The sequence below is a fragment of the Monodelphis domestica genome, chromosome 5, assembly GCF_027887165.1.
Source record: "Monodelphis domestica isolate mMonDom1 chromosome 5, mMonDom1.pri, whole genome shotgun sequence".
In the NCBI taxonomy this organism is placed as follows: domain Eukaryota; kingdom Metazoa; phylum Chordata; class Mammalia; order Didelphimorphia; family Didelphidae; genus Monodelphis; species Monodelphis domestica.
This window is the reverse complement of record NC_077231.1, coordinates 89,974,605-90,001,512: the sequence shown is the minus strand read 5'-3', so window position 1 is coordinate 90,001,512 and position 26,908 is coordinate 89,974,605. Positions and strand designations below refer to the sequence as shown.

Here is a 26,908-nt window from a genome sequence, read left to right as displayed (position 1 = left end):
GGAGGTCCTCCTGCCTCACTAGCTATGTGACCTGGGGTAGCTAACTCTCTCCCTTCTCTTCCTCTTTTCTCTATTTCTTTCTTTCTCTCCCACCTCCTCCTTTCTGGGGTTCAGTTTCTTCATCTATAAAATACTGACCTCTGAAGTCCCTTTGAAGCTCAAAATTTAGGAGATTATGAATTACTTAGAGATAAAATTTGAAACTTGTTTACAGACCATAAAAAAGGCTCCTGTATAACCTTGTACAGGACTCTTCACCTCCATGTGACTGAGCTTCCTCACCTGCAAAATTAGAGAATCAGTTGAGCTGATTTCTAAGATCCCTTCCATCCCCAAATCCATAATCCTGCAATACCCAAACCATAAATGTTAACACTCTCTCCAATAATGTATATGGTGACTTCTCCACACCTCATCCAATGTAATTTTTGTCCAGGTTCTTTCATAATTCCTTCATAGAAGGCCTAACCAAAGTATTGGCTGATCTTCCTCAGATCCTTTAACATGTGGGGAGTCCATATATCATAGCAGATAAAATACCAAACAAAGCAAGGAAGATGCGAATTCCTCTTCCAATACTTCCAAGCTGTACAAACCTGGACAATATCAGCAAATAATCAAGCCTCACTTTCCTCAACTGTAAAATTCTAAAATCCCTTCCAAATCTAACTCTATGATTTGAAATCACTGATCTTTCAACAGTATCAGGGGAATATAGGGTCTGTCCAAACTTGGAGTTCTGGACTTGAGTCAGGAAGACCTGAATTCAAAAGTCAAGTTCTAGTGCTGTCCTAAATCTCTTACTTTCATTCCTTGACTGGCTCACCTTATTTTCTGATCATGCATTTTCCCAATTATATCCTTCTTGCCACAATTTGCATGCAAGTCATAATTATTCACAGACTGCAACCCAATCTCTCAATCTCTATACATCATTGCTTTTTTGGTTTGCCCCTCATTTGGACTCTTCTGAGTTTGTAACATTCCAAGATTCATAGTCACAGATATCAGCGTTTTGATTGTTGTAAACACTAAATATTTTCCCAAACATCATTTTTCCTGTTCTCTCCTCCTAACCAACTCTGGGCCCATCTTACTGTACATCTGCAATGATTATCCAAGGAATGTATATTGACAAACTCAATGGACTGCCCATGCCAATTTGTATCATGATCTGGGTAATGGACATTTTTCATCCATGTGATTTGCCTTGCATGGATTGCTAGAAACACCCATAGATTTTATTGAGAAGTCCAAGTCCCAAGGCTAATCAACATAATCAGCCCAAAGTCATTAACAAAAATGACTCTAATCTTCTATAAACTATTTTCATATACCATTAATTACATCTTGCCACTTTCTTCTTGGTGATGTGTTTGTTACCAGTAATTTGGTTCCTTATGTATTTGTTATACAATTAATTATCCATGTGCTTGGATTCCCCAATTTTTGTGTATTTCATACAAAAGCATCCAAATCAATTCATTTTGCTACTTGTACACCAATATTGTTATAAATTGGATGTGAGATATTTTCAATAATACAGTTTTTATTTTTGAGTTATTTATACATTTCAATTACTATTCCATTTCAACCAGCCAATAAACATATATTAAGTACCTACTATGTGCCAGATGAACAGCTAGATGGCACAGTAGATAGAGGCCTGGAGTCAGGAAGTCTCATCTTCCCAAGTTCAAATCTGGCCACTTACTAGCTGAATAACCCTGGGCAAGTCACTTAACCCTGTTTGCCTCAGTTTCCTCATTTTTAAACTGATCTGGAGAAGAAAATGGCAAACCACTCCAGTATCTCTGCCAAGAAAACCTCAAATGGGGTCATAAAGTGGCAAACACAGCAATGTGCCAGATACTTTGCCAAGCACTAAGAATTCAAAGAAATGCAAAAAACCATTGCTGTACAAGTGCCTTAACCCCCATTGCCTAGTCCTTACCACTCTTCTGTCTTGGAACCAATGTTTAGAATCAGATTTTAAGGGGGGGGGGGGTGTTAAAAAAAAAGGAAAGCAATTGGAATACATTGGTTCTGAGGTCGTTTTCATTAATATATCTCTGGCCCTATGATATATCCTAGGATTCAACTATGGATCCTCCTAATCATATTTCCCATCCCACAGCCTCTGTACAAACTGTTCCCTATCTCTGAAATGTAATCCCCTTTCACTGTCCTGCTTTGGGATTCTTAGCTACATTTAAAGCTCAGTTGAGGGGCCACCTTTTACATGTAGCCTTCTTTGATGTCCCCAGCTGCTAGGGCCTCCTCTTCCCTCTGTATTTATGCCACCACCTCATTCCAATTTTAGGCCCTGAATAAGGGCAGAAAGTCTTTCTTTTTTGGATTTGATTCCTAAGTATCTACCACAGTTTCTGGCATAGAGCAGGTGTTTATAACTGCTTAGTGATTGATTAATCTAATATTGATTATACTATTTTAGGGATCAGTCATTGAGCTGGAAACAAGATTCAAAAAAGGATTTTCATGGTCACCACCCTCTTCCTTTTTCAGAAAAGGAAACTGAGGCATAGCAAGATCGACTACACTGGTAGTAATTAGCAGAACTGTGCTCTAAATCAAGCTTAACTTGCTTTTTCTATTATATTAAGGAGTCTTGCATCTGTTTCATAGAAAAGTCTCTCTTGAAGGTATGGATGTATAGGAAGAAAAAGATATTAGTCCCTTGTTAGTAATTATTATATGGTGATAATTCTCTCTCTCTCTCTCTCTGCCTGTCCCTCATTTCCCTCTCTTAATTTGTTTGTCCCTGTTTGTCTCTCTGTCCCTCTCTTGCCTCACCCTTTTCTCTCAATATGCTATCATATTGCTGTTCTTAACATCCTTTAGAGAGGAATTTTTTTTTTACATCTTTACAACATACTTCAGCTGACAAGATCAAAGAAAAGCTCTTGCTTTTGCATGTTTTCAATGTCTAGGAGCCTGAGGCTGATTATAAAGATTCTGACCAAAGGATTTCTTCTCTTTTTCCTCCATTCTTCACAAATTCATAACCACTATAATAACAACTCCCTGACCATTTTTCAGAAGGCATGCAAAATTGCTAACTAGCAGGATAGGATCAATCCATAAAGTAGGCTGCTTAGATTCTTATGTTGCTGAACCACTAGGCAGAATTCCCCATAGATATCATGTTGCTTTTTCAAGATCCTACCCCTAAAGTTCATTTTATCTTTATGGGGATCCATTTCCTCAATGATACAATGAAAGGGTTCAATTAAATTATCTCTGAGGACCTTCCCAGATTTAACATTCCATGAGATTTTCAGTTTTCACTTAATAATAATTTCAGATACCATGTTGGGGGCATTAAAGAAAAGTCATCACTGTTTTCAAATGTTTCAAGAGCTATACTAGGGGAAAGTGATTGGTCATATTCTTCTTGGCCCCAGAGCATGAACCCCTGGGTTAAATTTAAAGGGAGATAATTTAGGATCAATGTAATGAATGTTTAGTCATTAGAAATGATCATAACATAAAATGAATGGACTATCTTGTAGAATTATGAATACTCAGTCACTGGAGACCTTCAAATAGAAGCTGGCTGGTCCCTTGAAGAGAATGGAATGAAGTAAGAGTAGAGAGGAATGGAATAGAAAACACTTATTAATGTGTGCAAGATGATAAGGATATGTAGAAGGCGGTCATACTTCAAATAGGAGGTTAAACTAGTTGACCTTGAAGGACCCTCCAATGCTTAATTTTTTGATTATATACTATACAAATTGGGGAAAGAGGAAGGGACTAGGACTGATTTCTTTGTAACTTCCAGTAAAGAAACTCCCTCTCATAAGGCAGAGTAGCACCTTCTCTCCAGTTTCTATTCTTTATGATTTGTCTGCCTCACTGAGAGCCTAAAGGTCACATAGGCACAGCTTAGACCAATGTCTTTCTTACTTTATGGCTAATTCTCTATCTACTAAGCAACACTGCCTCTCTTTATTATATACATAAGAGATAGGAACAAAACCAATAATTTCATTAGTGTCAGGTCAGTGTATGGTCAGGAAAAGTGAGGGAAAGGGATCAGAACATTATGGGTTCTTAATCTGTTTTGTGTCCTGGAACTATTAGTCTGGTGAAATTTATGGACCCTTTCCATGAATCATGGTTTTAAATGCATAAAGTAAAATATACCAGATTGCAAAGGAAACTAGTTATATTGAAAGACAATCAATTTTTTTTAAAAAAATTAATAGATCCCAGGTTAAAAACTCCTATAACCTTCCTGATTCTTAGCACTTCTCTCTCCTAAATAAAAAAATCTCTCCTCTGTAAAAGCCCAAAGTAAACATACCCCATTGAGATATGGCATAAGATTATCCCAAGGACATTTTTTAGCAATAGGAAGTGGTTCCCAGGTCAAGAATACACTCCCTCCTCCCCTTAGCCATGCAGAATTCCTAACTTCTTTGTAAGTTCAACTCAGGTACTACCTTTTACTTGAGACACACCGCACCCTAGTTACTAATCTTTTCTTCCCTTAAAATCACTTCATAAATTCTTTTTTGTCTATTTACTTATGTTTTTGTATCTGGCAGTAGTCAATCAACAAACATTTATTAAGTGCCTAGAATGTGTCAGAAATAGCAATGTTCATAAATGGGGTAGATAGATGAATGGATGAATGGATGGATAGATGGGTAGATGAAGTAAATGGAAGGCAATAGAATATAAGCTATTTGACAGAATTGAATTTTATATTCCCAACGCAATAAGCATTAAGTAAATGTTTGTTAAGTTGAAATTATGGCTATATTGGGTCAGGTCAGGATCTATGTGGCACAGTGGATAGAGAACACACCCAGGGGCAAGTAAGACCCGGATGGGTTCAAGTCCTGCCCAAGACACATACCAGACACTTAACTTCTCAGTGCTCTAGGCCAGAGATCCAATGTTGTCCAGGAGCTTCTAGAGCTCCAAGACACTCATCAGAGGATCTATAAGATTCAAATTACTTTCATGATAATACTAAGACTTTTTGACCTACAGTAAATTTCAATAGCTATCATCCACATAAACAAAAACCCATTGAGTTCCTCTATAATTTTATTTTTTAATATATTTTTTTTAATTTCAAACATTATTCCTTGGTTACAAAAATCATTTTCTATTCCTCTCTCCCCTTTCCCCTCCCCTCCCATTGCCCACACGCAATTCCACTTTCCTCCATAATTTTAAAGACTGTCAAGGGGTCTTAAGATAAAAAAGTTTTCGTATTACTTCTATAGGCAAGTTTCTGAAAATCAGTTGCTGAGAAAGTGCTGGCCTGCTTCAGTAGCCGGCACTTTCTTCCCTGGAAGTTCTCTCTAGCAGGGAAATCGCAGGTCTACTCCCTATCCCCGGAGGCGTCTGGAAGGCCAAACCCTCCTCTCGGAGCTGAGCCTCTTACACCGGGACCTGTGAGGGCAGTGAAAGAAGCACCTGAGTAGCGGAAGACATAATTGGTTTGCACCCACAGTGAGGTCAGAGGCACTCGTGAACTCCCCTGTGCTCAGCTGAGCCCGATTGTTTTTGTTCCCTTTCAGGAGATCCATTTGAAGAATGCAAGCAGAGGGAGCTCAGGAAGCAGGAACTACAGAATGTAAGAGCCGCCATCCAGGGACGAAGAATGAACATGCCACCTCGGCGGGATCCTTCTCTGTAAATAAGTTATTTGTCCAACATTGGAAGACTTTAAAAACAATAACAAACAAACACACCGGTTGTTTTCATAAGCTTGATGAAATAGCCAAACAATGGGCATTCTCCCTAGGGGTCGGGTGGGGTGGGGGTGGGGGGCGGATTGAGCAAACATTCCAATGTTAAAGACCAGTGTCGACCCCTTGCTAAACACCTTCCCAGAGCTGCTGTGTTGCTCTCTGATCCTGTCCCTGCTCTACTCTCTCCTGAACAAAAACAAAGCAAAATCTATTCCCTTCCTTCTCAAAAGCCCACAAGTCCACGGGCCTCCATAGATGCAATTGCTCGGAAATCGATCTATGAACCCTTGGCTGGGAGAGCAGCGCATTCACCAGCCTTGTCTAAGTGTGTGTGGGAGCGTGAGTGTGTGTGTGGGAGTGAGAGAGTGTGAGTGTGTGAGCGTTTTATTTTTATTTGCACTTCTTTAACAAACAACAGGGCTGTTTGTTTTAACAGTGTCAGATAACGTCTGTTTGTCTTTTCCCTTCCCTTCCATTTGCACAATGCAAACACTCTCGGTAGCCCACCCCCAGCAGGAAAGTAACACACAAGATTTCCAAACACACACACACACACAGCTTCCCATCTGTGGCACTTGGACCAAATATGGGTTGGATTCATTTAGTTTAAAGGCAAAGCTTTCTTTCCTCACCCAACCCCTATCCCGCCTGCTCTTCCTCCACAAGCCAGTAGACACAATTGGTGAAACAAATTCTGTTGTAGCCCCAAGTCCCAAAGCATAGTAGTCTCTGGAGTGCTCAGTGTCTCCTCCTGTAATCTAAGTAATTTCTCCTTTTATTTTTTCCCATATAAAAGCAGTATGTAAAATTTAGCATATCGTTAATACAGAATATTCTCAAATCGTACGTACAACTCTGTTTTCTAGTACAATGGTGCTATTTTGTAGTTTGTTATATGAAGGAGTCAGGCCAAAACCGTAACTGGCGAAAGCGAAATGAAGGAGAGAGGAACAAAGCCAAAAAGAATTGAAAAATCCGTCTCTTTTTGATGGAAAGCAAAGAATATACTTCCTCCCCCCACCCATCGAAAACTTTTTTTTCTAAAAATGATAGAAAAATGAAGATACCAAGAATGATTACCTCCCTCTAAATGAGAGAGTATAAAGAGAAAACAGTTTAGCAAATAGTGTTGAGGATTGAGAGTTAGAAGTTCTTCCTTTCCTCTCAATTTTTTGGGGAAAAAATGATCCCTTTTTCACCCTACCCTCAGGCTCTGCTGTGGACTCACCACTGTGTGACCTTGGGCAAGTCACTTCACCACTCTGTGCCTCAGTATCCCCATCTGCAAAATGGGGAGAGTACTTGTCATCTACCTACCTCACAGGAGTGGTGTGAGGATTAATAAGAAAAGGGTCTAGAGTCTACCACACAAAAATGATTTGCTAGAATGAAAGGAATCCTATGTATGGGTGACAATAACATAACAATAGGATGCATTCACAAATTACTCGAACATTAGGGAGGCTGTGCTAATAACTCACCAGGCTTCTCAGAACTATTTCAAAGCACATAGGATATGTTAGATTTGAGGACTGGATAGAATTGTGCATTTTTATTTCCATACACAAAGATAAATAGAAAGTGAGAGAGAAGAGGAGAAAACAGAGAAAAAGATGAATTTGGCCTAATTTCTGCCATTGAAGAAGAGGACTTTGCTTAAATTTTCAGGATACAATGATTCTTTCAGGCAGACAATCTCCATGTAGTAAATGCCTCTTCTGGTGCATGAAATAATCATCTAGATACTGAAATTTTAAAATTTGATCCTTCCTTATAGGCCCATGTATCCCATAGTTCAAAATATCTAAACAGTGTCTAATAAAATAATCATAGAATAACTGTCTTGAATAAATTTTCATCTAAGCTCTGACTCATGCATCACTATATATGTATTTTTTTAAGTCAACTGCTTTTCACTAAATTTGGTAGCTAGTAAGTTCTAAAACATTTCCTTGGCCAGCCAGAAAATTTTGTTCCATTAAAAAAAAAATTCTGTCCAGGAATCTCTTATAAATATTCCACAGACACTTTCTGGGTTGCCACAGAACTTTGGTCTTAGGAAAGTGGGCATGGAGAACTGGCCCAGAGAAGCTCATGGGTCCTGGTTTCCTAAGATCCTCAAGAATGTGGCTATGACTTTCAAGGTTGCTCTGAAGCACATTGATTTGGTGATGTTAGGCCCTGGTCCCACAGTCAGCTATTTCCCTAAGGTGCACTCAAGCATCCCTCCACTGATTCTTCTCCCAATAATCTAAAGCTTATTGGTTATATCTAACAGAGACATTAAACAAGGGGCTAAGAAAATCTTTATTCCCAAGGAAACATCAATATGCAAGTATTTATAAAGCTCCTATTGTGTGCCAGGCACCATGCTCTTTAAAACATTAATTTCTGTTTGGGGTGGGGGAGGAAGAGAAAAAAAATGTCATAATGTGAAAAGTCTTGTCATGCTGCCTCTGTATCATTAATGGGGCTTTGTAAATATTCCTAGACTCTTTGAATCTCAGAGTTAGAAGAGACCTTCAAGGTCCACTGAGTCTATCCCATTCCCCAATGCAAGAATATCCTCAATGGTGAAGCACATGAACTAGTCGGCCTTCACATCTTTTTCCTCCACTTCCATGAAAAGCACTGAGTTCTCGGGCCTTTCTTACAAATCTTATTCTCTTTCATGTGAGGGGCCCATCTCGCCTTTATGCACTTCGTATGTTCACATAATACTGTAAGAAAGAGAACATTTGGGCTCCTCAGCCCACTGAGTCATTTTGTTGGGAAACAAAGGAAGAGAATCTCTCGAACTATAAGCCCCTCAGTGTCAATACACTTTCCCCAGAGTGGGGAGGTCATTATTTCAAATCAAAGGAGGTCATGTATAGAAAAACACTTTGCAAATATTTTGTCAAGGTCAGTCATTAAATACCAAGTGTGACTGCTAAAGAACAGAAAAATACTTCCCTCCCCATTTAGAGTTAGATACCTAGAAGCAAAAACTTTTGAACTGAAATTGGGTAGATAAGGTAGTGAATCTTACACTAATCTGTTCATTTAGAAAGATTTTTAAAATAGTCTATAATGTGTGCTTTTTTGAACGGGGAAGCTATAAAGAGAACAAAGGGAAGGAGGAATGATTTTTTTTTTAATTCCTTAGCAATAGACTTAAAATACTTTCTTAAATCAATCAATTAATCAACAAAAACATATTAAGCTCCTACTATGTGCCAGGCACTGTGCTTGTTGCTAGTGAGAGGAAGATGATGATAACGACAAGAAGAAGAATGAAACAGTCTCTATTTCCATGGAGTTCATATTCTTTAAAGGGAGACACCATAAAACATCAATCAGTTAATAAGCATTTATTATGCACCTACTTATGTGTCAAGGATTGGATATACAAAGACACACACACACACAAACTATCCATACTACACATCTGATAAAATGTCATTTTGTATGTGAGAACAGTATCCATCTATCTCCAGTCAAGAAACTTTTATTGATTTAACTAGACTTGCATTCAATAGCATGGGAGGTTGTACAAAAGATTAATCTTGGACTTTGAGGGAGTAGTGACAGACTCTCTGAGGAAGGGCAACACTCTCTCCCTAAAAAGACTATCATGGTAGCTGTTTTACTAATGCAATTAGTTTAAATTCCCCAGCCTCCAGCAGAACTTCCAAGGGGCCATTCCTGGGTCTCCTGACCCAGGATGGTACAAGATATTCTGGGTGTTAGCTAGACCCCAGCTAGTGGTTTCTTTGTTCCATCTACTAATTTTATACTGGAAGAGAAAGAACAATATATACATATAAATACCACAGGAAGAGATTGCCCAAAGCAAAAGAGCCTAATTGACATCTGCTTCGATCAATGTGATGAAATGAAAGAGTTTGGGGTTCAACTCTGCCAATTACTACTTGTGTGTTAAGAAGATTGAACTAGAGACCGCCCTATGGTGTGCAAGGCACTCTCCTAGGTGCTGATGACACAGCTACACAAATGAGAGCGAACCTGCCCTGAAGGAGCTCACGTTTTACTATGATGCTACTCTGTAACCATCATCCAAAAAAGGGATTCCAATGCCCAGTTCAGCTCAGTAGTAAATACAGGTGTGGTCCTCTTTCCAAACATCAGAATCTCTCTCTCTCTCCTATTGGTACAGAAAAACTACTTAAACTTACCAGTCTAGAATACACTAGAGGGTTCTAGAGGCTTCATGGTGGCATTTGGAGCACAAATTAATTCCCTGATCAGTTTCTGAAAATTAAAAAAAAAAATCCTATGCAGGAGCCATTTCCAAACTACCCCTGCCCACGAGGGGTTAGTTTGCTGGTATGTAGGAAGTCCCCTATGCCCAAAGGCTCAAGGGTCTCCATAGGAACAAATACATTTCCTAGGAGGCTTATAGAGGAGTACAGAGCAGACCATCTTGCTTTCCTGTTTACGGATTTGGCCGGCAATGCCAAAGTGGTGCTATTGTTTGTTTAAGAAAGTACTTGACTAAAACACAAAAGAAAGCATAGAAATATTTTTTTAAAGTATTAAAAAAAAACAATGATTCTATAGATGTAAGGCTTATTGAAATAGAATTAGGTCTAGCCATCACCTTTCAACTTTTTTTTATCACTCACAAGTAGCAAAGCCTCCAAACAGTTAACTTGGGGGCGGGGGTAGAAGTTGGACATTAAGGTCAGCAAAAGCCCTCCATGACTTTGTAGGCTCTTGAAATTGGAAAACTCATCAGGATATTAAGACAACTAAATACCTTGGCTCAAGGCACAAACATAAATGAAGAACAGAATTTCTAGGTGAACTGGCAGAGCTCAAATGGAGGCACAATCAAGGCGTGATTGCCCTGTTATCTGCTCCCAGGGCAGAAAGTCAAAAGATTTTGAGGAGCAAATGAGGGGTATAGGTGGGGATGTGCAGTCACTGCTAAGAATATCATTTCCCCTTTCTCCTTAATGACATGCTTCAGCACTTCCTCATTCATGGAAGTTGTTCACCCTTCATTTAAATATCTCAAGGAGCATTTAGCTCTTACTCCTATAGAAAGCAAAATCTCTCATCTTTGCAAGGAGCCAGGCCACATAGCATTCCCAATGTGAGACATAGTTTATCTACTGATAAAGGTAAAGAGGACAACTTATGAGAAAGAGTTGAAAGATATGGCTAAAAATCTGTGAAGTTTTTTTTTAAACTTTATTTTGTCTTGATAATTATCTTAACGTGCAAAAAAAATGACTCAGTTCTTTCTTTCATCTTTTTTTTCCTTTTTTTTGGAATAAGGGGTAGTAAGTTAAACCCAAATAGTCTTTGAAACTATAGGATAGTTAGGAAAAAATGTATGTTTGACTTAATGAAGTTATAATCAGTCTATTTAAGATAGTTTGCATTTATTTTTTAGTATTAAAGGAATTGTACTAATTTATTTGAGAGGTACTTGCTACGGTTGGCTCTCTATGAAAACACTGCTTCCCATCCAAAGCAAGCTCAAAAAGTGCCATGCCTTCTTCCCAGTCTTCCCACTGGCAAATCTGTTCAGTGCCATTGATTTCAAAATTCAACCATCGCAATTCCTCTGTCTTCCTCCCCCCATCAATCATACACATCTATAGTCACAAAGTCTAGATTGGGCCTCAGTGAAACTGACCACAAATGATTCATTTTAATTGAGAAAAGCATAAAAAGAAATCTATTAATGTTTGTTCCCTTGGCTTTTTTTTTAATCAATGCACATATTTAATCCTATAATACTTTACTTGCCATTTCTTGCTATTCTTTTTTTTATTGATTTCCTTTCAAAGATTAGAATCTGACACATATCAGCTTTTTCTATGTGATTCCTACCAAAAAAAAAAATATACAGTGGAACAAATGGCCAGAGTTCTAGTACATCTAGTACAGAAAGATTTTCATCTGATAGTGAACAAGATAACCAAGAATCCTCATGTTGAAAGCATAGAGGTTTGGATTTAGTTTCCATTTGTTTTCTTTTTCATTGTCCTTCCTACCCCTTCCCCCTTCCACTTAGCATGTTGGTGGTCCCTTTGGTGGTATTTGGGAAAGCTGGGCAGACTACTCAAGAAATGTTGAGCTAGAAGTTACCATTTAGAACAACCAGCTGAACCTTTTCTTTGTATCTGTCCCTTTTTCATACATTATTATAAATGAGTCACAAGTGTGAGCAGATGTTCTCCTTTCCTTTGTCCTTATTATTCTTTTCTTTCTGCAAAAGGAAAAAGTATCTGGGTTTGTTGTTTGTTTGTTTTTTTTAAGACTCTCCCTGAGGTATGACAAGAGGAAGACATAAGAGCATATGTCACCATTCTCTAACTGCAAACTAAAGACATTGAATCTTTGTTAGAGCATGTCAACTGAAACCTACCTGCCATCTTGTAAAACACAATCCACAATTCTCTTATTTTGCATGCCTTTTAGTTGCATATATGGATCATATGTGAAAATTATAAATGTCACTTTTAATCTTTTGCCCCAAATGCACTGATATACAGAAGCTTGAAACTAGGAACCATGGTAATGGAACTATCTTGACCCTTCCTAAGACTCACCTGAGAGCCTGATTCCATTAATCGTTTAATCTTGTTTTGCTCTGCCATCTCTGGTCACTCTTACAATAACTACATCTGCTGCTAATCACCCAGCAGGAGTGCCTCTCAAACACAACTTATTTTCCAGCCATTTTCCTTTTGCTAGATATCATTATAATTCCTATTCAGAGTATGATTAGCAAAACTTTTTCCAATGTCACTTAGCATGCATTCAGTTTACACAAGGGCTCCAAGCACTATACAAGATCCTCTTTGGATAAGGAGAGTTAATGAAGTATGAGGACTATGGTTCTATCTGGCATTTTGCTTCATTATATTTTTATCACTTTTATAAGGCCAAGTGTGCTAAACAGACCCCCTGGCACTGAACCCATACCTTCCCTGCTACTTTGTAACCTGAAAATGGCAATCGGTAGTTCATTATGATATCTGTCTTAGCTAAAAAGAACAAAAAAAAATACAAAAAAAGCATATTTTTCAAGAAATTAATCCTGATTGTATTTGAAATTATTATTCAGTTCATTTATGGTGAAAGAATATTGATCCTGATGACTTCTAAAAATGTAACTAACTGAATCATTATCTCTCATTTACTGTTGTAATAAGCATATTTGGAAAATGTACGGCTAGAGAGACATAATAAAGTGATATTATCTTCCTTTTCTTTAGTAATTACATTAAAATTAATCATGTTTGATTAATCAGTCTGTTTTGGATAATATTGATGTAACGTGTCATTCCTTGAGAATTCCACTATAACATCAGTCAATAAACTCAACGATCGTAGATATAACAATTAAGCAAAATGAGAACTCCAATTACACATAAACCAAAATCAATCACTTGTTGAAATGAAAGTGTGCCAATGGGAATGGTTCAGTTGAACCTATACAAATCATGCCACATATATATTAATAATAAAGTCCCAGGAACTATCAGACAACAACCCAATGTAATCCAACAATGAATCGATGAATGATGTTTAGCCCATGCTAGAGCACTGCAGTTCTTGACATAAGACCCCATTAGAGGATGATATCATATATAACAAATTACACATCCATAGAGACACACATATATTTATATGGTAGATGGAAGTTAGGCTATGATCTCATATTTCAGTAAAACAATATTTCCATCTTGCAGAAACATTAAGGCCAAATGTCAAGTGTCAGCATAGGTCTGCTATAAGGAAAAGCTGAGGCTGCTGGATTGCTTGAGTTTGGGAGTTCTGAGCTGCAAAAGGAGTAAAACCAATTAAAGGTCACATTGAGTTGGGAACCAACATGATAAGCCCCAAGCAGTAGGGAACCACCAGGCTGCCTAAAGAGAGATGAACTAACGCCAGATAGAAATGAAGCAGATCAAAGCTTCTGTGTCAATCAGCAGTGGGTTTGGGATCATGAGAAACCTCTGAAATGTGATCAAAAGGAATCTCATTTTCTGGAAAATGATATAAGACCAAGCAGACACCATTTTCTTGGATCAATTAAAGTTTAGCTCAAATAATATTAACCCATCAGTACTTTTAAAAGCATGGATTCAGGTCTAGGGGTTGGTGCTTCCTACTACCTAAGGTTCACATAAATCTACCGCCCCAAAGAGTTTTGTCATTCACTAGATACAAAAGTTAACACATCTTGGGGATTTAGATTATACAGAACTACCTCATCAACTTCATAGTCTACTGTCAGAAAACCCTAGGAAGGATGGCAATTAGAGAGCATTTTTCTAATGTATTTGTATGGGAAGTTTATACCTCTGTGAAGTCTAATAAAAATGATGGTTCATAACATCTTTTAAATGTTCTTTGGTTTAACCTATGCTGAGATTCTGAAAAACCTGAAGCAATCACTGAAAACAGAAATGTAGGTAAATCTGATATAAGACAATATATCCAGAGAAAGATTTGACTCTTGTGAGTTCCAAAATGTTGCCTGAGAAAATTACATGGGTTCATGGATTCACAACTGGAAGGACTCCAAAGGTCTATGAGTCTAATCATTTCCTTTTACAGAAATAGAAACGGAGGCCCAGAGAGATGTCATAAGTGTAGATTTAAAGCTAGAAGGGACAGCAAAAGCCATCTGGTCCAGACCTTTCATCTTACAGGCAAAGAAACTGAGGCCCAGGGATATCACAGTCACTGCATTAGAAATGGAAAAGAACTCAAGAACCATTTAGTCCAACTCTCATTTTATAGAAGAAATGGAAGTCCAGTGATGTCAAGGAATTTGCCACCTAGGTGGTAAGCATTAGAGGTAAACTTCAATGTTCCATCACATCTCTTGACTCCAGTGTCAGTGCTCATTTCCAAGAAATCTCAAGGTATCTGAGGAATAGCAGGTCCATAAGGAAAAGGTGGCATGAATTCATATAAAGTACAGCAGTAAGTCACTCCAACAGGTACTGGCTTCTCTGAAAAAATTTACCTTGGACAATGAAGTACCTACCCTTCATCTTCTGGTTGTTATCTAATTCCCCCATAAAAGTAAATGAAGGAATATCTTTCATATATCATGACGTTTCAACTGACCAGAGCTGTTGTGGGTTTTTTGTTGTTATTGGTTTTTTCCAGTAGCCATGATGAATTGAACTCAACTATTCACACTTTCTCACTCAATCCCCTCAGGATTAATGGTACATATTTTCAAGACGAGTGAATGGGATTCAGGGCAAAGTCTGTGACCTGTGGAGCAGAGTTTCTCTCTGCATGAAACTCACTAGGCCCATATGGTGATCAAACCATGACCTGGGACTCATTAGCACTAAGCTCTAAGCAGCCCAAAACAAATACAGGTTTGGAGCCAATAAGATTTCAAACCACACATGAGAATGTAATCAACATAGCCCCAGGAAAAGACAGGAAAAAAATATGCCAATACTATTTCTATAAAGGCAAAAAGTAGATTGGGCATTGGACTTGGAATCAGGAAGGTCTAGACAGGAATCTTATCTCAGATATTTATCAGTTGTGTGACTCTGGTCAAGTCACTCAGTCTCCCTGAGCCTCAATTTTCTCATTTATGAAATAAGAATAATCAAAGGATTTTTAAAAGGCAGCATGGAAGACATTGAGCACAAGCTCCGAAGTCAAAATGGCCCGGGTTCAAATTACTTTTTTGACAAAAGTAAATGACTGTGCAAGTCATTTATTCTCATTGCCCCAGGCCACTCTCTTAAAATTACAAATTGCAGAAGCAAGAGTTGTTCTATTCTGGTAAAGGGTGTTTCCTCACTGGATATTCCTTACATCAATGAAATCACAGATGCTGTCAAATACAGCACCTATTTCATAAATGTAAGGCTCAAAAGAGAACATGAATATCAAATGATTTATAAACTTGAAAGCATTAAATAAATATCAGCTATTATTAAGAGATTCCATGAACTCTAGTCATGTTAACATCACCTAGACAAATTCAGTCTGGATGAGCCTACTGTCATGGTAAATTAAGCATATCTAAAACCAAATTCTCCCCCAAATTTTCAAAAACAGTAATCTGCTTCTCTTCTTTATTTCTCTCCAACAATGGAGTGATTTTTGCTTCATTCTCCATCACTGACTCCATAAATAGTCTGCAAGTCCTACTTATTCTTCCTTTACAATGTATCTTACATTAGTCCCTACCTTTCTTTTTTTTTCCAATTTTGTTTTCATTGCAATTCCAAATTCTCTCCCTTCCCTCCTTTTCTTGTTCCTACAAGTCTTCCCAGGTTTCTCTGAAGTCATGCCATCCAACAGTTCTTACAGCATAATAATATTCCATAATATTCATATACTATAACTTGTTCAATCTTCCCCTTCCTCAGACCATTGAGAAAGCAAGGAGATTTGCCATTTCTTTCTCCAACTTATTTTATAGGGTGAGGGACTGATGCAAATGAGATTTAATGACTTGCCCAGGGTCACACAGCTTGTTAGTGTGTGAGGTCACATTTGAACTAAGATGAGTCTTCCTGACTTTGGGATGAGCAGTCTATCCACTGCACCAACTAACTGTCTCATTATGAGGAGATGGGTCATGAAAATATTTAGGGAGTATATCTGGGGCTACATAATGCTTTTAGATTTGCAAAGCACTTCATGTATATTGTCTCATTTGATCCTCACAAGAACCCTGGGAAGAAGGTATTATTATTAATCTCCATTTGACAAATGTAGAAACTGAGGATGAGTTTAAATGACTTTCCCAGGATTATTCAGATAGTAAGGGTCAGAGGCAGGACTTGAACTCAGTCTTCCTGAATCTAATCTAGTGCTAAAACCACTATGCCCCCTAGAATTGGGTATTATAACTAGGCTTTCTAAGATTAATTGGATTGTATATGTGGGGATAAAGAGAGCCTTTTAGTCAGAGGGGACAGGAATAGCAAGAGTGCAGAGGTAGGATAATACCAGGAGAGCTGAAAAAAAAGCACAATTTGACTGGAATATAGCATCCCTATAGGGCAGAAGTAGCAGATAAGATTAAAATTGTGGGTTATGTCTCAATATGATAGAATCAAATCTCAGGCCAATGAGTATGCCCTCTTCTCCATGGACAATGGAGAGACTTTGATGACTTTAGAACAAAAAAGTGATAAGAGCTGTGTAATTGGACAGACTAGAAGAGAGGAGACATAGACCATTGGGACTATTTCAGAAGAGGGTTATGACACCTCAACCATTGGCCATCATAGCAGAAGAAAGTGGTATTATCTGCCATTGATTTAATAACCCAGTTGCATTCCAATGAAAGAGACACTTTGTGCTGCCCAATTTGCCTCTATACTCTGGTTCTTAAAGCCCTGAGGGCATAGAGTCACTCGGTGGAAAATACTTGATTTCTCCTGGAGCACCAGAGGGCTGTTTAGAATACAATGGAGAGTCACTGATTAATTTCTACCACTGATAGGGTCCCTAAAGAGTAATAATTTACTTCTCATCAATGCCATCAATGAACAGTTTATTCAACCTAGTTAAGCACATGACTGGAGCTATGACTCCAGCTGTTCTAATACCTCTCCATCATGTGAGAGATAAAGTGAGACACTGAATAAAAGAGAAGACTGGCCCTAACTCCAAACCTAACCCCTGGAAGGAATCTTAGCAGTCATCTACCCACACAACTCCAACAAGAAGAGCGAACTTCTCATCCAATCCAGCTAGCAATTATTGAACACCAATGAAGTTACCCATCACCCTATGAGGACCTGTGCATAAAAGGCAAAGAAAACAAAATACTCCCCTCAAGCTTAAATTCTACTAGGCATGGGGGAAAGAGATACCATTTATTAACAGATAAGTATAAAGAAGATTAGGTAAGACAGCATTAATAATTGTGTGATTAGGAAAAGACTCATGCAGATTGTGGCTCAGAAAACATAGGAAGGCTAGAAGGATAAAAGGCAGAGGTGAGCAGGGGGTGCATTCTGAGTGTAGGGGACAGACATATATAAAGGCATGGAGTTGGAGATGAAATATTAAGTTCCCCCAACAGTATGTGGGAAAAGTTTGACTTGTGTTGTGCTTATCCCTTCCTGGTTTGGAAAAGAAATCTTCCTCCCTACAAATACAACTCCAGATGGAAAACCAAAATGATGAATATTTTCCCTTGGCTTTCTAGTTATCAAGCCAAGATGGCATACTCAAAAGACATTCACAGTTGGGCAGAAAGAAATGGTTTCACTGTGTGTAACATAAACAGGTATGTAACAATGATCTATTAGTCTCCTATTTAAAAAAAAAAAACTCCAATGGTTCTTTCTTCAAAGAATAAAGTCCAATGCTTTTGTTTAGCATTTTATATCATCCACTATCTGAAGCCAGCCTCCCACTCCAAGCTTATTTATTTTACATTATTACCAATTCTTTTTTGAGTACTTTATATGCCAGTCAAATTCCCCTACTTTCTGTTCCTTGTATACCCATACCCATGCCTTTGTACAGACCATATTACCTTTTTCACATCCACATTTGGAGTTCCTAGCTTCCTTTAAAGCTTAATTTGAACTTAAACTTTAACTTTCAAGCTTAATTTCTACTAGAAGCGACTCTTGATTAAGTCAACTGACACTGATTACCCTCATTGTTAATGACCTTACCACCCAAATTTATTTCCTTATATATACATATATACATATATATACATACATATATACATACATATACATACATATATGCATATATACATATATGCATATATACACATATACACATCTATACACATCTATACACATCTATACACATCTATACACATCTATACACATATATACACATATATACACCTATATACACCTATATACACCTATATACACCTATATACACATATATATATACACATATATATGTATATACACACACACACACATATATATATATATATATATATATATACACATGTCATCTTCTCCGATGGATTGAAAGCTCATTTGAGGAAAGGGAGTTTTTCCTTTTTGTCTCTACATCTCCAGCATCTGGTGCTGTGTTAGTTTGGGAATCATGACTTTGTTGGAATACAGAACTCCCAGTAAAGAAACTCCCTTTACCAATGCAGATTGACACCTACTCTTTAAGTTATGGTCTTGGAAAACTGCCTGAAGAATTGAGAGTTTAAGTGATTTGCCCAAGATCACACCATCATAATATGATTTGAACTTGGGCTTTTCTTACTCTGAGACTGGCATGAGTCTACACTGGTATTCAATATACTACATTGCCTTTTCTCTGATACAGAGTAGGTGCTCAATAATTATTTATTGAATGAATGGATGTCAAGAGTACTAATTAACAAAGGCCTGTGCCCCATTCTAACTCAAGGATTGCTAAGTAGAAGAAATCACATGGGACAGAAGAAGAAAAATCCAAAGGGCTGCTACCTAAGAATAAAAAGTAGAATGAAGTAGGGCTTGGAGCTCACCATTCTTGAGACAGTCTTCTAATCATAACCTGTTCTAAAAAGAAAAGTTTGAAAAAATCAACCAAATTAGCAAAAGGAGATTGTAGTATAGCCAACTAAAAACTGGACAAACATTCACAAAATTACCAGCTGCTTCCTTTCTGTTGAATGGGAAATGGAAAAATTAAATCTTTTAAAATTCTCAATATGAAAATAATTCCTCCAGACTCCAAAGAGCACAATCAGGTTCTTACAAGAGGAAAGACTCACAGGCTGTCCAACAATGCTCCCCTGAATACCAATGCAAGGGACTAGGCACTGAATATTCATCAGTACCACTAATGGCATTTACAGAGTTATTTTTATGCTTAATCAAATAAGTCTCAGACAGTTTTTGAATACATAAATGATGATATATAAAGGCAGGTGCCAACTTTGGACTAGACATTTTGCTTTAGAAGTTGACTTGGATGAACTAAAAAGGTCCCACGGGTAAGACAACAGAACCACATATGGGCAGTAAGTCAGATTTGAAGAAGATGCCAGCACATATTATCACCCAGCATTGTAAAAGATGTATAGGTGACAAGCTTGAATTGTATCATTTTCCAGATTTTTAAGGTTACACATTGAAATAAGTCTCTCCATTGCTTCCAAGTAAATAGACAGCATTCTATGCTTAAGGAGCAGCATAGCTGCTCAGAGAGTCAGGAAGACTAAGGTTCAAGTCCCACCTCTGACACCCTTCTCTCTGTCCTTTTCAGCTTCCTTTTATATATTGTTTTCCCTCATTAAAATATAAGCTCCTTGAGGCCAGGGACTGTCTTTCTATTTTTATTCCCAGATCTTAACATAGCTCCTGTCCCTCAGTGTTTAATAAATGTTTGTTGACTGACAGACTCACAGATACTATTTGTGAGAATATGAGCAAATTATCTACTCACTTAGAACCTCATGCAATTGTGTAAAACCATAATGAACAGAACAAATCAATAAACATTCATAAAGCATCTACTATGGGCCAGGAACTGTGTTAAACTGTGTTTGCTGTAAAATACAAAGAAAAGCAAAAAAATAATAATAATTAAAGGGAGTTTGCACAATAGAAGATCCTCATACTGAAGAAATAACAGGTCTGAGCAAAGGGGAGGAAAAGGTTCTTTTTTTTTTTTTTAAACCCATGTCTTTTGTCTTAGGATCAATACTTTATATCTATTCTAGGTATTTCATTTCCAATCTATGAATTCCTTGGGTGTAAGGACTATTTCTTTTGTGTGTGTCTGTTCACTGCTTGAGAGGCAATGTGGTGTCCTTAGTGCCAAGAAGACCCAGTGTCAGGTTCTACCTCTGGGCAAATCTGAGAGTTCTTGATACCACTGAAATAACAGAACCAGCTTCTTTATCCTAAACCCAGCCTTTGTAACAGTGCCTGGCCCAAAGTAAGTACTTAATAAATGCTCATTGACCAACTGATTAATTTCCCCAGTTAGCCTGACTGTTGATCCATGGCATGGTTTAGGTCTTTCTTCTAATTCAACTCTGACATAAACATTTGCTTAGAACCCACTTTATTCAAAGCACTAAAACTGATTATTTGGTAGCTCAGTTATCAAGCTCAACACAATTCATTATGTTTTTAGTTTTTCTATATACAGAATCAAAAATGGGGCTGAACCAATCTACAAATCTCCACAACTCTAATTCATTCTTTCTAGAGACTCCCTAGAAGCTCTAGAGTCCTCATAGATTTAGTAAAGAAGAAGAGGAAGATAGATAAGGGGCTTCCTTTACCCAAGGCAACATGAGATCATTAGTTTGATTCTTGTGGGTTAAACCGATCCATGAACTCATCAAGATAGGTAGTACCTGCCCTAAACCACCTCTCCATGCCCTCTCTTCTTGTGCCACTCTTAGCCCTTTGCTTGCTGCTTCATTCATTTCAATCATGTCCAACTTTGGGGTTTTCTTGGTAAAGATACTGGAGTAGTTTGTCATTTCCTTCTCCAGCTCATTTTATAGATAAAGAAACTGAGGTCAGCCAGGTTAAGTGACTTGCCCAGGGTCAGGTAGCTAGTGAGGGTGTGAAGTCAAATGTAAGTGAAGGAAGATGTTTTTTCTGACTCTTGGTCCAGCACTCTATCCACTGTACTACCTAGAGGCTGCCCTATGCTTATTCCTGGTGAGCTCATAAGATTTCCACAAGGGGTCCACTTACCCTGATAGGGAACATCCTCTAAATCTTTCAATATTAAAAGAATGACAGAATTTGTGGGCTATTAATTGGTTCTCTCTTGGTTTGACTTGGCATTGGCCCCAGTCAAGTGCCAGAGAAACCTGAAAAGACTTTTATGATCTGATGCAGAGTGAACAGAACCAAGAGAACAAATTATACAGCCACAAAAAAAAAAAACGTTACAAAGAAGAACAACTTTGAAAGACTGGTAGCATAGTAGATAGAGCCCTGGCCTGGAGTCACAAAGATCTGAATTCAAGTCTGAGCTCAGACTAGCTGAATGATCCTGGGCAAATCATTTAATGTTTTTCTGTCTCATTTTTCTCAAGCATAAAATGGGGATCAAATGATATAATATTTGTAAAGTGCTTAATAAATGCTTGTTCCTTCCTGTACCCTTCTCTGATGACATTTTCTTTTTTTTTCCTTTTCTAAACTCTTACTTTCTGTCCTTCTAACAATTCTGGGCCAGAAGAGCAACAAAGATCTAGGTAAACAGGATTAAGTGACTTGCCCAGGGTCATATATCTAAGTGTCTAAGGCCAAATTGAAGCCCAGGTCCTCCAAACACTAAGCCTAGCACTCTGGCCCCTATGCCATCTAGCCCCTCATGACTATTCTTTTTAAATAAGATTTTATTTATTTATTCTATTTTTACAGCACCTACAATTGCCAATTTCTCTCTCCCTCTCTAATCAAGAGAGAAATCATTGTAAGAAAGCATTTTTTAAAGGAGTTGGGAAGAACTTAAAGAAACTATCAACTTATTTAGTCAGACTTAGTCAGAAGCTAAGATGGGATTGCAATCGTCCAGGTGAAAAGTAGCAAAGGTGTGCAAGGAGTCCTCTCATATTTCTTTCACATATGGTACCCAGGGCAATTTGGGTCAGCTTAAACGTAGACACCACCCATCCCTCTCGTGCTGAGGTCCACTTGTATTTTTCTGTTATCCACAGTTCCTAGCATGCTGGAAGAATATTGCTGTTAAAAATATGGAGAATAATAACTTACATTTATGTAGTTCATTCTTGTTGTTACAAAATACTTCCTTCACCAAGTCCTATGAGGTAAGGATTATAAACTGCATTATTCCCATTTTACAGAAGAGCAAAATGAGATTCAGGGGTTGAAGTGACCTGTCCATGGTATTTAGGTAGCTGATTAGCATCAATTAACAACTTGCATTTATTAAGCACCTACATTGTGCCAGATACAGAAGATTACTTTTTAACTGGACAGGTGATTTTATCGGGCTTAGGAGCTTTCAGTAAGAAACTTCCTCATTTAGGAGAGGTCTATACTCTCCTAGTAGCTTTTTATTTTATACAGTTACTCAGAGTACTGAAGGATCAAGTGACTTCATTCAGAATCTCAACTATCCATCATGCCACACCATCACTCAGGTACTAGGGAGAAAAACACAACTATGAAATGGGTGGGGCAGGAGGCATTTCAGTGACTTGAGGAGGTCCTGGGTTCAAATCGGACCTCCGATTTTTTCCTGGCTTTGTGAACTTGGGCAAATCACTCAACTCCCACTGCCTCCGCCTTATTTAACACTCTCCTGCCTTAAAACCAATATTTAGTATTAATTACAAAATGAAGGTTTGGGTTTAAAAGAAAATGATGAACCAGGACCTCCTCTCCAAAAATTTATATTCCTTCAGGTGAGATAATACATAATAAAAAAACAAGATATAGATATAGATAAATACAAAGGAATTGGGGATAGGGCACTCCTGCTGGAATGAGGCATTACTAGTTAGAGACAATGTCAGTTCCAGAACTCTCTGAATCCAATTCAATGCTTTCTCCACTCTAACAGGGAGGGACTCTGTGCCTTCAGCTCCCTGCCCACTGCCACCCTCCTGAGGGGAAAAAAAGGGGGATTGTTGGGGAGGCTGGAGAAGAACTACCTCCCCACCAAAGCCACTATTGAGTTTTCCTCTTGGCTTGAATCACTGGGTTTGGCTTTCTGTATGGTCCAAATTCACCAGATAATTACCAGTTTTCTGTTTCCCCTTAGTGTTCTGTGAATCTGGCTCTTCGGAATCCTAGGTGCACCCACGCTAGCAAGGATTAACTGAACATTTCCCCTGACATTATTAAACCCACATGTCATTGAATTTTATAGCCTTCTGGGATTCCAGGTTTCATGCACCAGGAACTGTTCCCAAGAGACAATCCCAGCCCACCAGAATGCCCGGGGGAAAGGAGTTGCTGGAGTGGAAAAGGGCCTGCCATCATGGAAAACCAAAAGACATTTTTTTAAAGGTGGAATCCATGAAAAAGCAATTTCCCCTTTCACTGACTCTAAGAAACAAATCAGAGTTTCACAAGTCTAGACTGGACATGTGGTTGTTCAGGCACTGCTGAGCACACCCAGAGACATAACTAGGGTGGGGTGATGGGAGATTTGCTCCACCATGCTGAATATAGAGGGTGCTAAATTTAGCATCCTCTTACAGCACCTGCCCTTTGGCAGCTTAGAAACAATGGAGTTCAGTACCTAGTTATCAAGAAATATTAGTTACAATCAAAAGCTAACAGATGGCAGACTGGAGCAAATTCCTCCCCTTCCCTGGCTCTCAAGCAAGAGTCTCATAGCAGCGTTCCATGGTCATCTCTGGATCTAGAAAGAGAGGCAGAGGCTCAAAGAGACAGGAGAGAATAAGAGAAAAAGAGAGATATCCCATTCATATTGAAACGAACAAGTGATTTGTAAAACCTGCCCAAGCACCAAAATTCCTAGTGATGCCTCTGAGCCCCTGTGAAGTTTTGACTCTAGTTAGTGTCTGTGGCTGCTATCCAAAAACGCCTTTATGGTTTCCATCCATGATTCTTGGAGCCATGATGGCTCGACCTAAAGCCCTTATCCCAAGGGAAAAAAATACCTCCAAGACTCTAATCTGTCATCTTTCAGTTACTTTCCAGTCCATCCACAGGAAGCCCTACAGGTTCACTGAAGCTCAATCCTTCAGCTAGTCCCTACTTGCAGCTAATATACTTGGAGCTTTGATCTTGAGGAGTGATACTGTAGAAAAAAATGCTGATCTAAGGCTCAGAAGACCTCGGTTCTGGCCCTAGTTTTGCCACTAACTAGTTGTGTATCCTTTAAGCATGGCCTGCCTTTTTGAACTTCAGTTTAATTATGTAAAAAAATGTCAAGATAATCTCTAAGGCACTCTCCAATCCCCAGTTTGGACACTCTACTATGGTCCCTCCAAGTTCTAAGACTCTATGTTTGAAATTCCTTCCTAGCTCTGATTTCTATTTTTCAAGATCCCACAAAGCTTAATAGCCTACATCCTAAGCTCCCTCCTGGTTCTGCTATTCTAGGACCTAAAGGTCTTCCTAGCTCTGATCTTCTGGGCACTAAGGTCCCATACAGCTTCATATTCTATGTCCTAGCTTTGGTAGTTGACGTGTTCATGTCCCTCCCAACCCTGATATTCTATGTTCTAATATCTCTTGTTCTCATATTCTTCCTGGCTCTGAAATTCTTTGTGGCAACATGATATCTTCTAAAGTCCCCTTTAGGGGGGCAGCTCGGTGGCTCAGTGGATTGAGAGTCAGGTCCAGCGATGGGCAGTCCTGGGTCCAAATCAGGCCTCAGACACTTCCTAGCTGTGTGACCCTGGGCAAGTCACTTCATCCCCATTGTCTAGCCCTTACCATTCTTCTGTATTGTTTTCAAGGCAGAAGGTAAGGGTTTAAAAAAAATCTAAAGTCCCTTCTATCAGTAGCATTCTATAATTCCATAGAGAGATTTGTCTCTTATTCCCTGTGACTACAAAACCTGTCAAAAAGGAATAAGAGAGGAAAATTATTCAAAATCTGCACAAATATAAGTAAAATGTTGGGGACAGCCATTCCTCTTGTTCAAGTGTCAAGAGCCCAATCCAATAGAGGGCCCTAAAATATCCTATCAATCCATTTAAGTTGAGTTCATTCCATTTGGCATGTACTTTCTTCAGGGGAAATCACAGTTTCTCAAGTAGAGGAGAGTGCTGATCAGTAAAAGACTTATCCCAAAGAATGGGCCAACGCTGGCTGGCAGAGTTCTGGTGTGGCCTCACCAGCACAGTGTCCAGACGTCAATGAGGATCTCTTTCCAGATCACCAAGCAAACTGTGGAGAGAAACATATTGGGAAAACGAACGGTGGACTTCGAACATCCCGAGGTGTCCCTGACATAGCAAAGAACTCATTTTAGCCTAGACGGAAAACTGTTTTACAGCTGTGGAGGCAAGAGACATGACGCTCCCTGTGTCAGTAACTGCAAACAGGTGGAAAAGGAATAGAGGAGGATTCCAAAGGATCAGTTTAAGCCCTCCCGTTTCCAATGAGTAGGGAAAGAAGCATGTGTTTCCTTGAATGAAAATAAGTCTGTGGCTAAGATCTTAGGCTACACCCAGTCCATCCATTCAAGTGTCCCAATTCAGAAGCCAGCTGTCATTTCTGGGTAGGATACTAAGACAGCATCATGTAGTGGTTAATAAGGTTAGACTTGGAAGCAGGAAGACCGAGGTTCAAACCCTTATTGGTTATGTGACCCTGGGCAACTCACTCAACCTCCTAAGCCATGGGTTTGTCAAATGAGACACTTGGACTTGAGTTCCAAGAAACCCTCCAGCACTGAAGCTATGGTCAATCTCACTGAGCCCCAGGAAAAAGCACAAAGACCACCTTTCCATGCATTTGACATTTTACAAGCAAAAGAAGGACCAGAGAGGCAATCCTATTTTACTAACATCCACCACTTGGGCAAAAGATGTGCCTGACTTAAGCTCCAATGGATAGCACAGTCAGAACTTTTCTGAGAAGTTTAGAAAATCTACTATTGAAGGGAGTTGATAGCTGAGTGGATTAAGAGCCAGGACTAGAGACAAGAGGTCCTGGGTTCAAACACTTCCTAACTGAGGAACAAAGAAAGAGATCTGGATGCTTTGTACCCCAAGCATATGCTGACAAATGTTTAAAAATTGTCTCTATGGGGGAAGAAAATAAAGGTATGCAGGACACACTTTGAAGCTTACTCTGCATTTTTAACTTTTTCTCTGTGGGGGTTCTACACTACACCCCCCCACTGCCTAGTCCTTACCACTCTCCTGCCTTGAACCCAATACACAGTATTGACTCTAAGACAGAAGGTAAGGGTTTAAAAAAAAAAAAAAGAATTTGCTTTTGTTGTTGTTATTATTAGGGCAGTAGTAGTCATGGTATGGTAGATAGGGGGGAAAAAAGGCTAAAATCATGAAAACCTGGGCTGTATGAACTCTCAATGCCCCAGGCATCTCTAGCCCTCAAACTAGCTCAGCAGGCACTGACCTGTCCTGAGAAGAGTTTCCTCCCCAGAGCTCTCTAGCAGGATGAAATCATTGATCTAGGCCTAATAATAATATTAATAGTAGTTGGTATTTTTAATTCATGGGATTGGATCAATAAATTTTGCTGAACTGTTTTGTTGTCTTTTTTTCATCTTTGTTT

At 38.7% G+C, this 26,908-nt stretch overlaps 1 protein-coding gene across 5 annotated transcripts in view; it reads left to right on the top strand.

The window, feature by feature from the left end:
* Positions 1-13,005, top strand: part of IGF1 (insulin like growth factor 1) — a 119,860-nt gene extending 106,855 nt beyond the window's left edge. For all 5 annotated transcript variants that reach the window (XM_007503328.3, XM_007503332.3, XM_007503331.3 and 2 more), the window contains one exon: positions 5,562-13,005. In XM_007503328.3, coding sequence (XP_007503390.1) covers positions 5,562-5,621 — 60 coding nt within the window. In that variant the 3' untranslated portion in view covers positions 5,622-13,005. The remainder of the gene's footprint in view (positions 1-5,561) is intronic.
* The last annotated feature ends 13,903 nt before the right edge of the window (positions 13,006-26,908 follow it).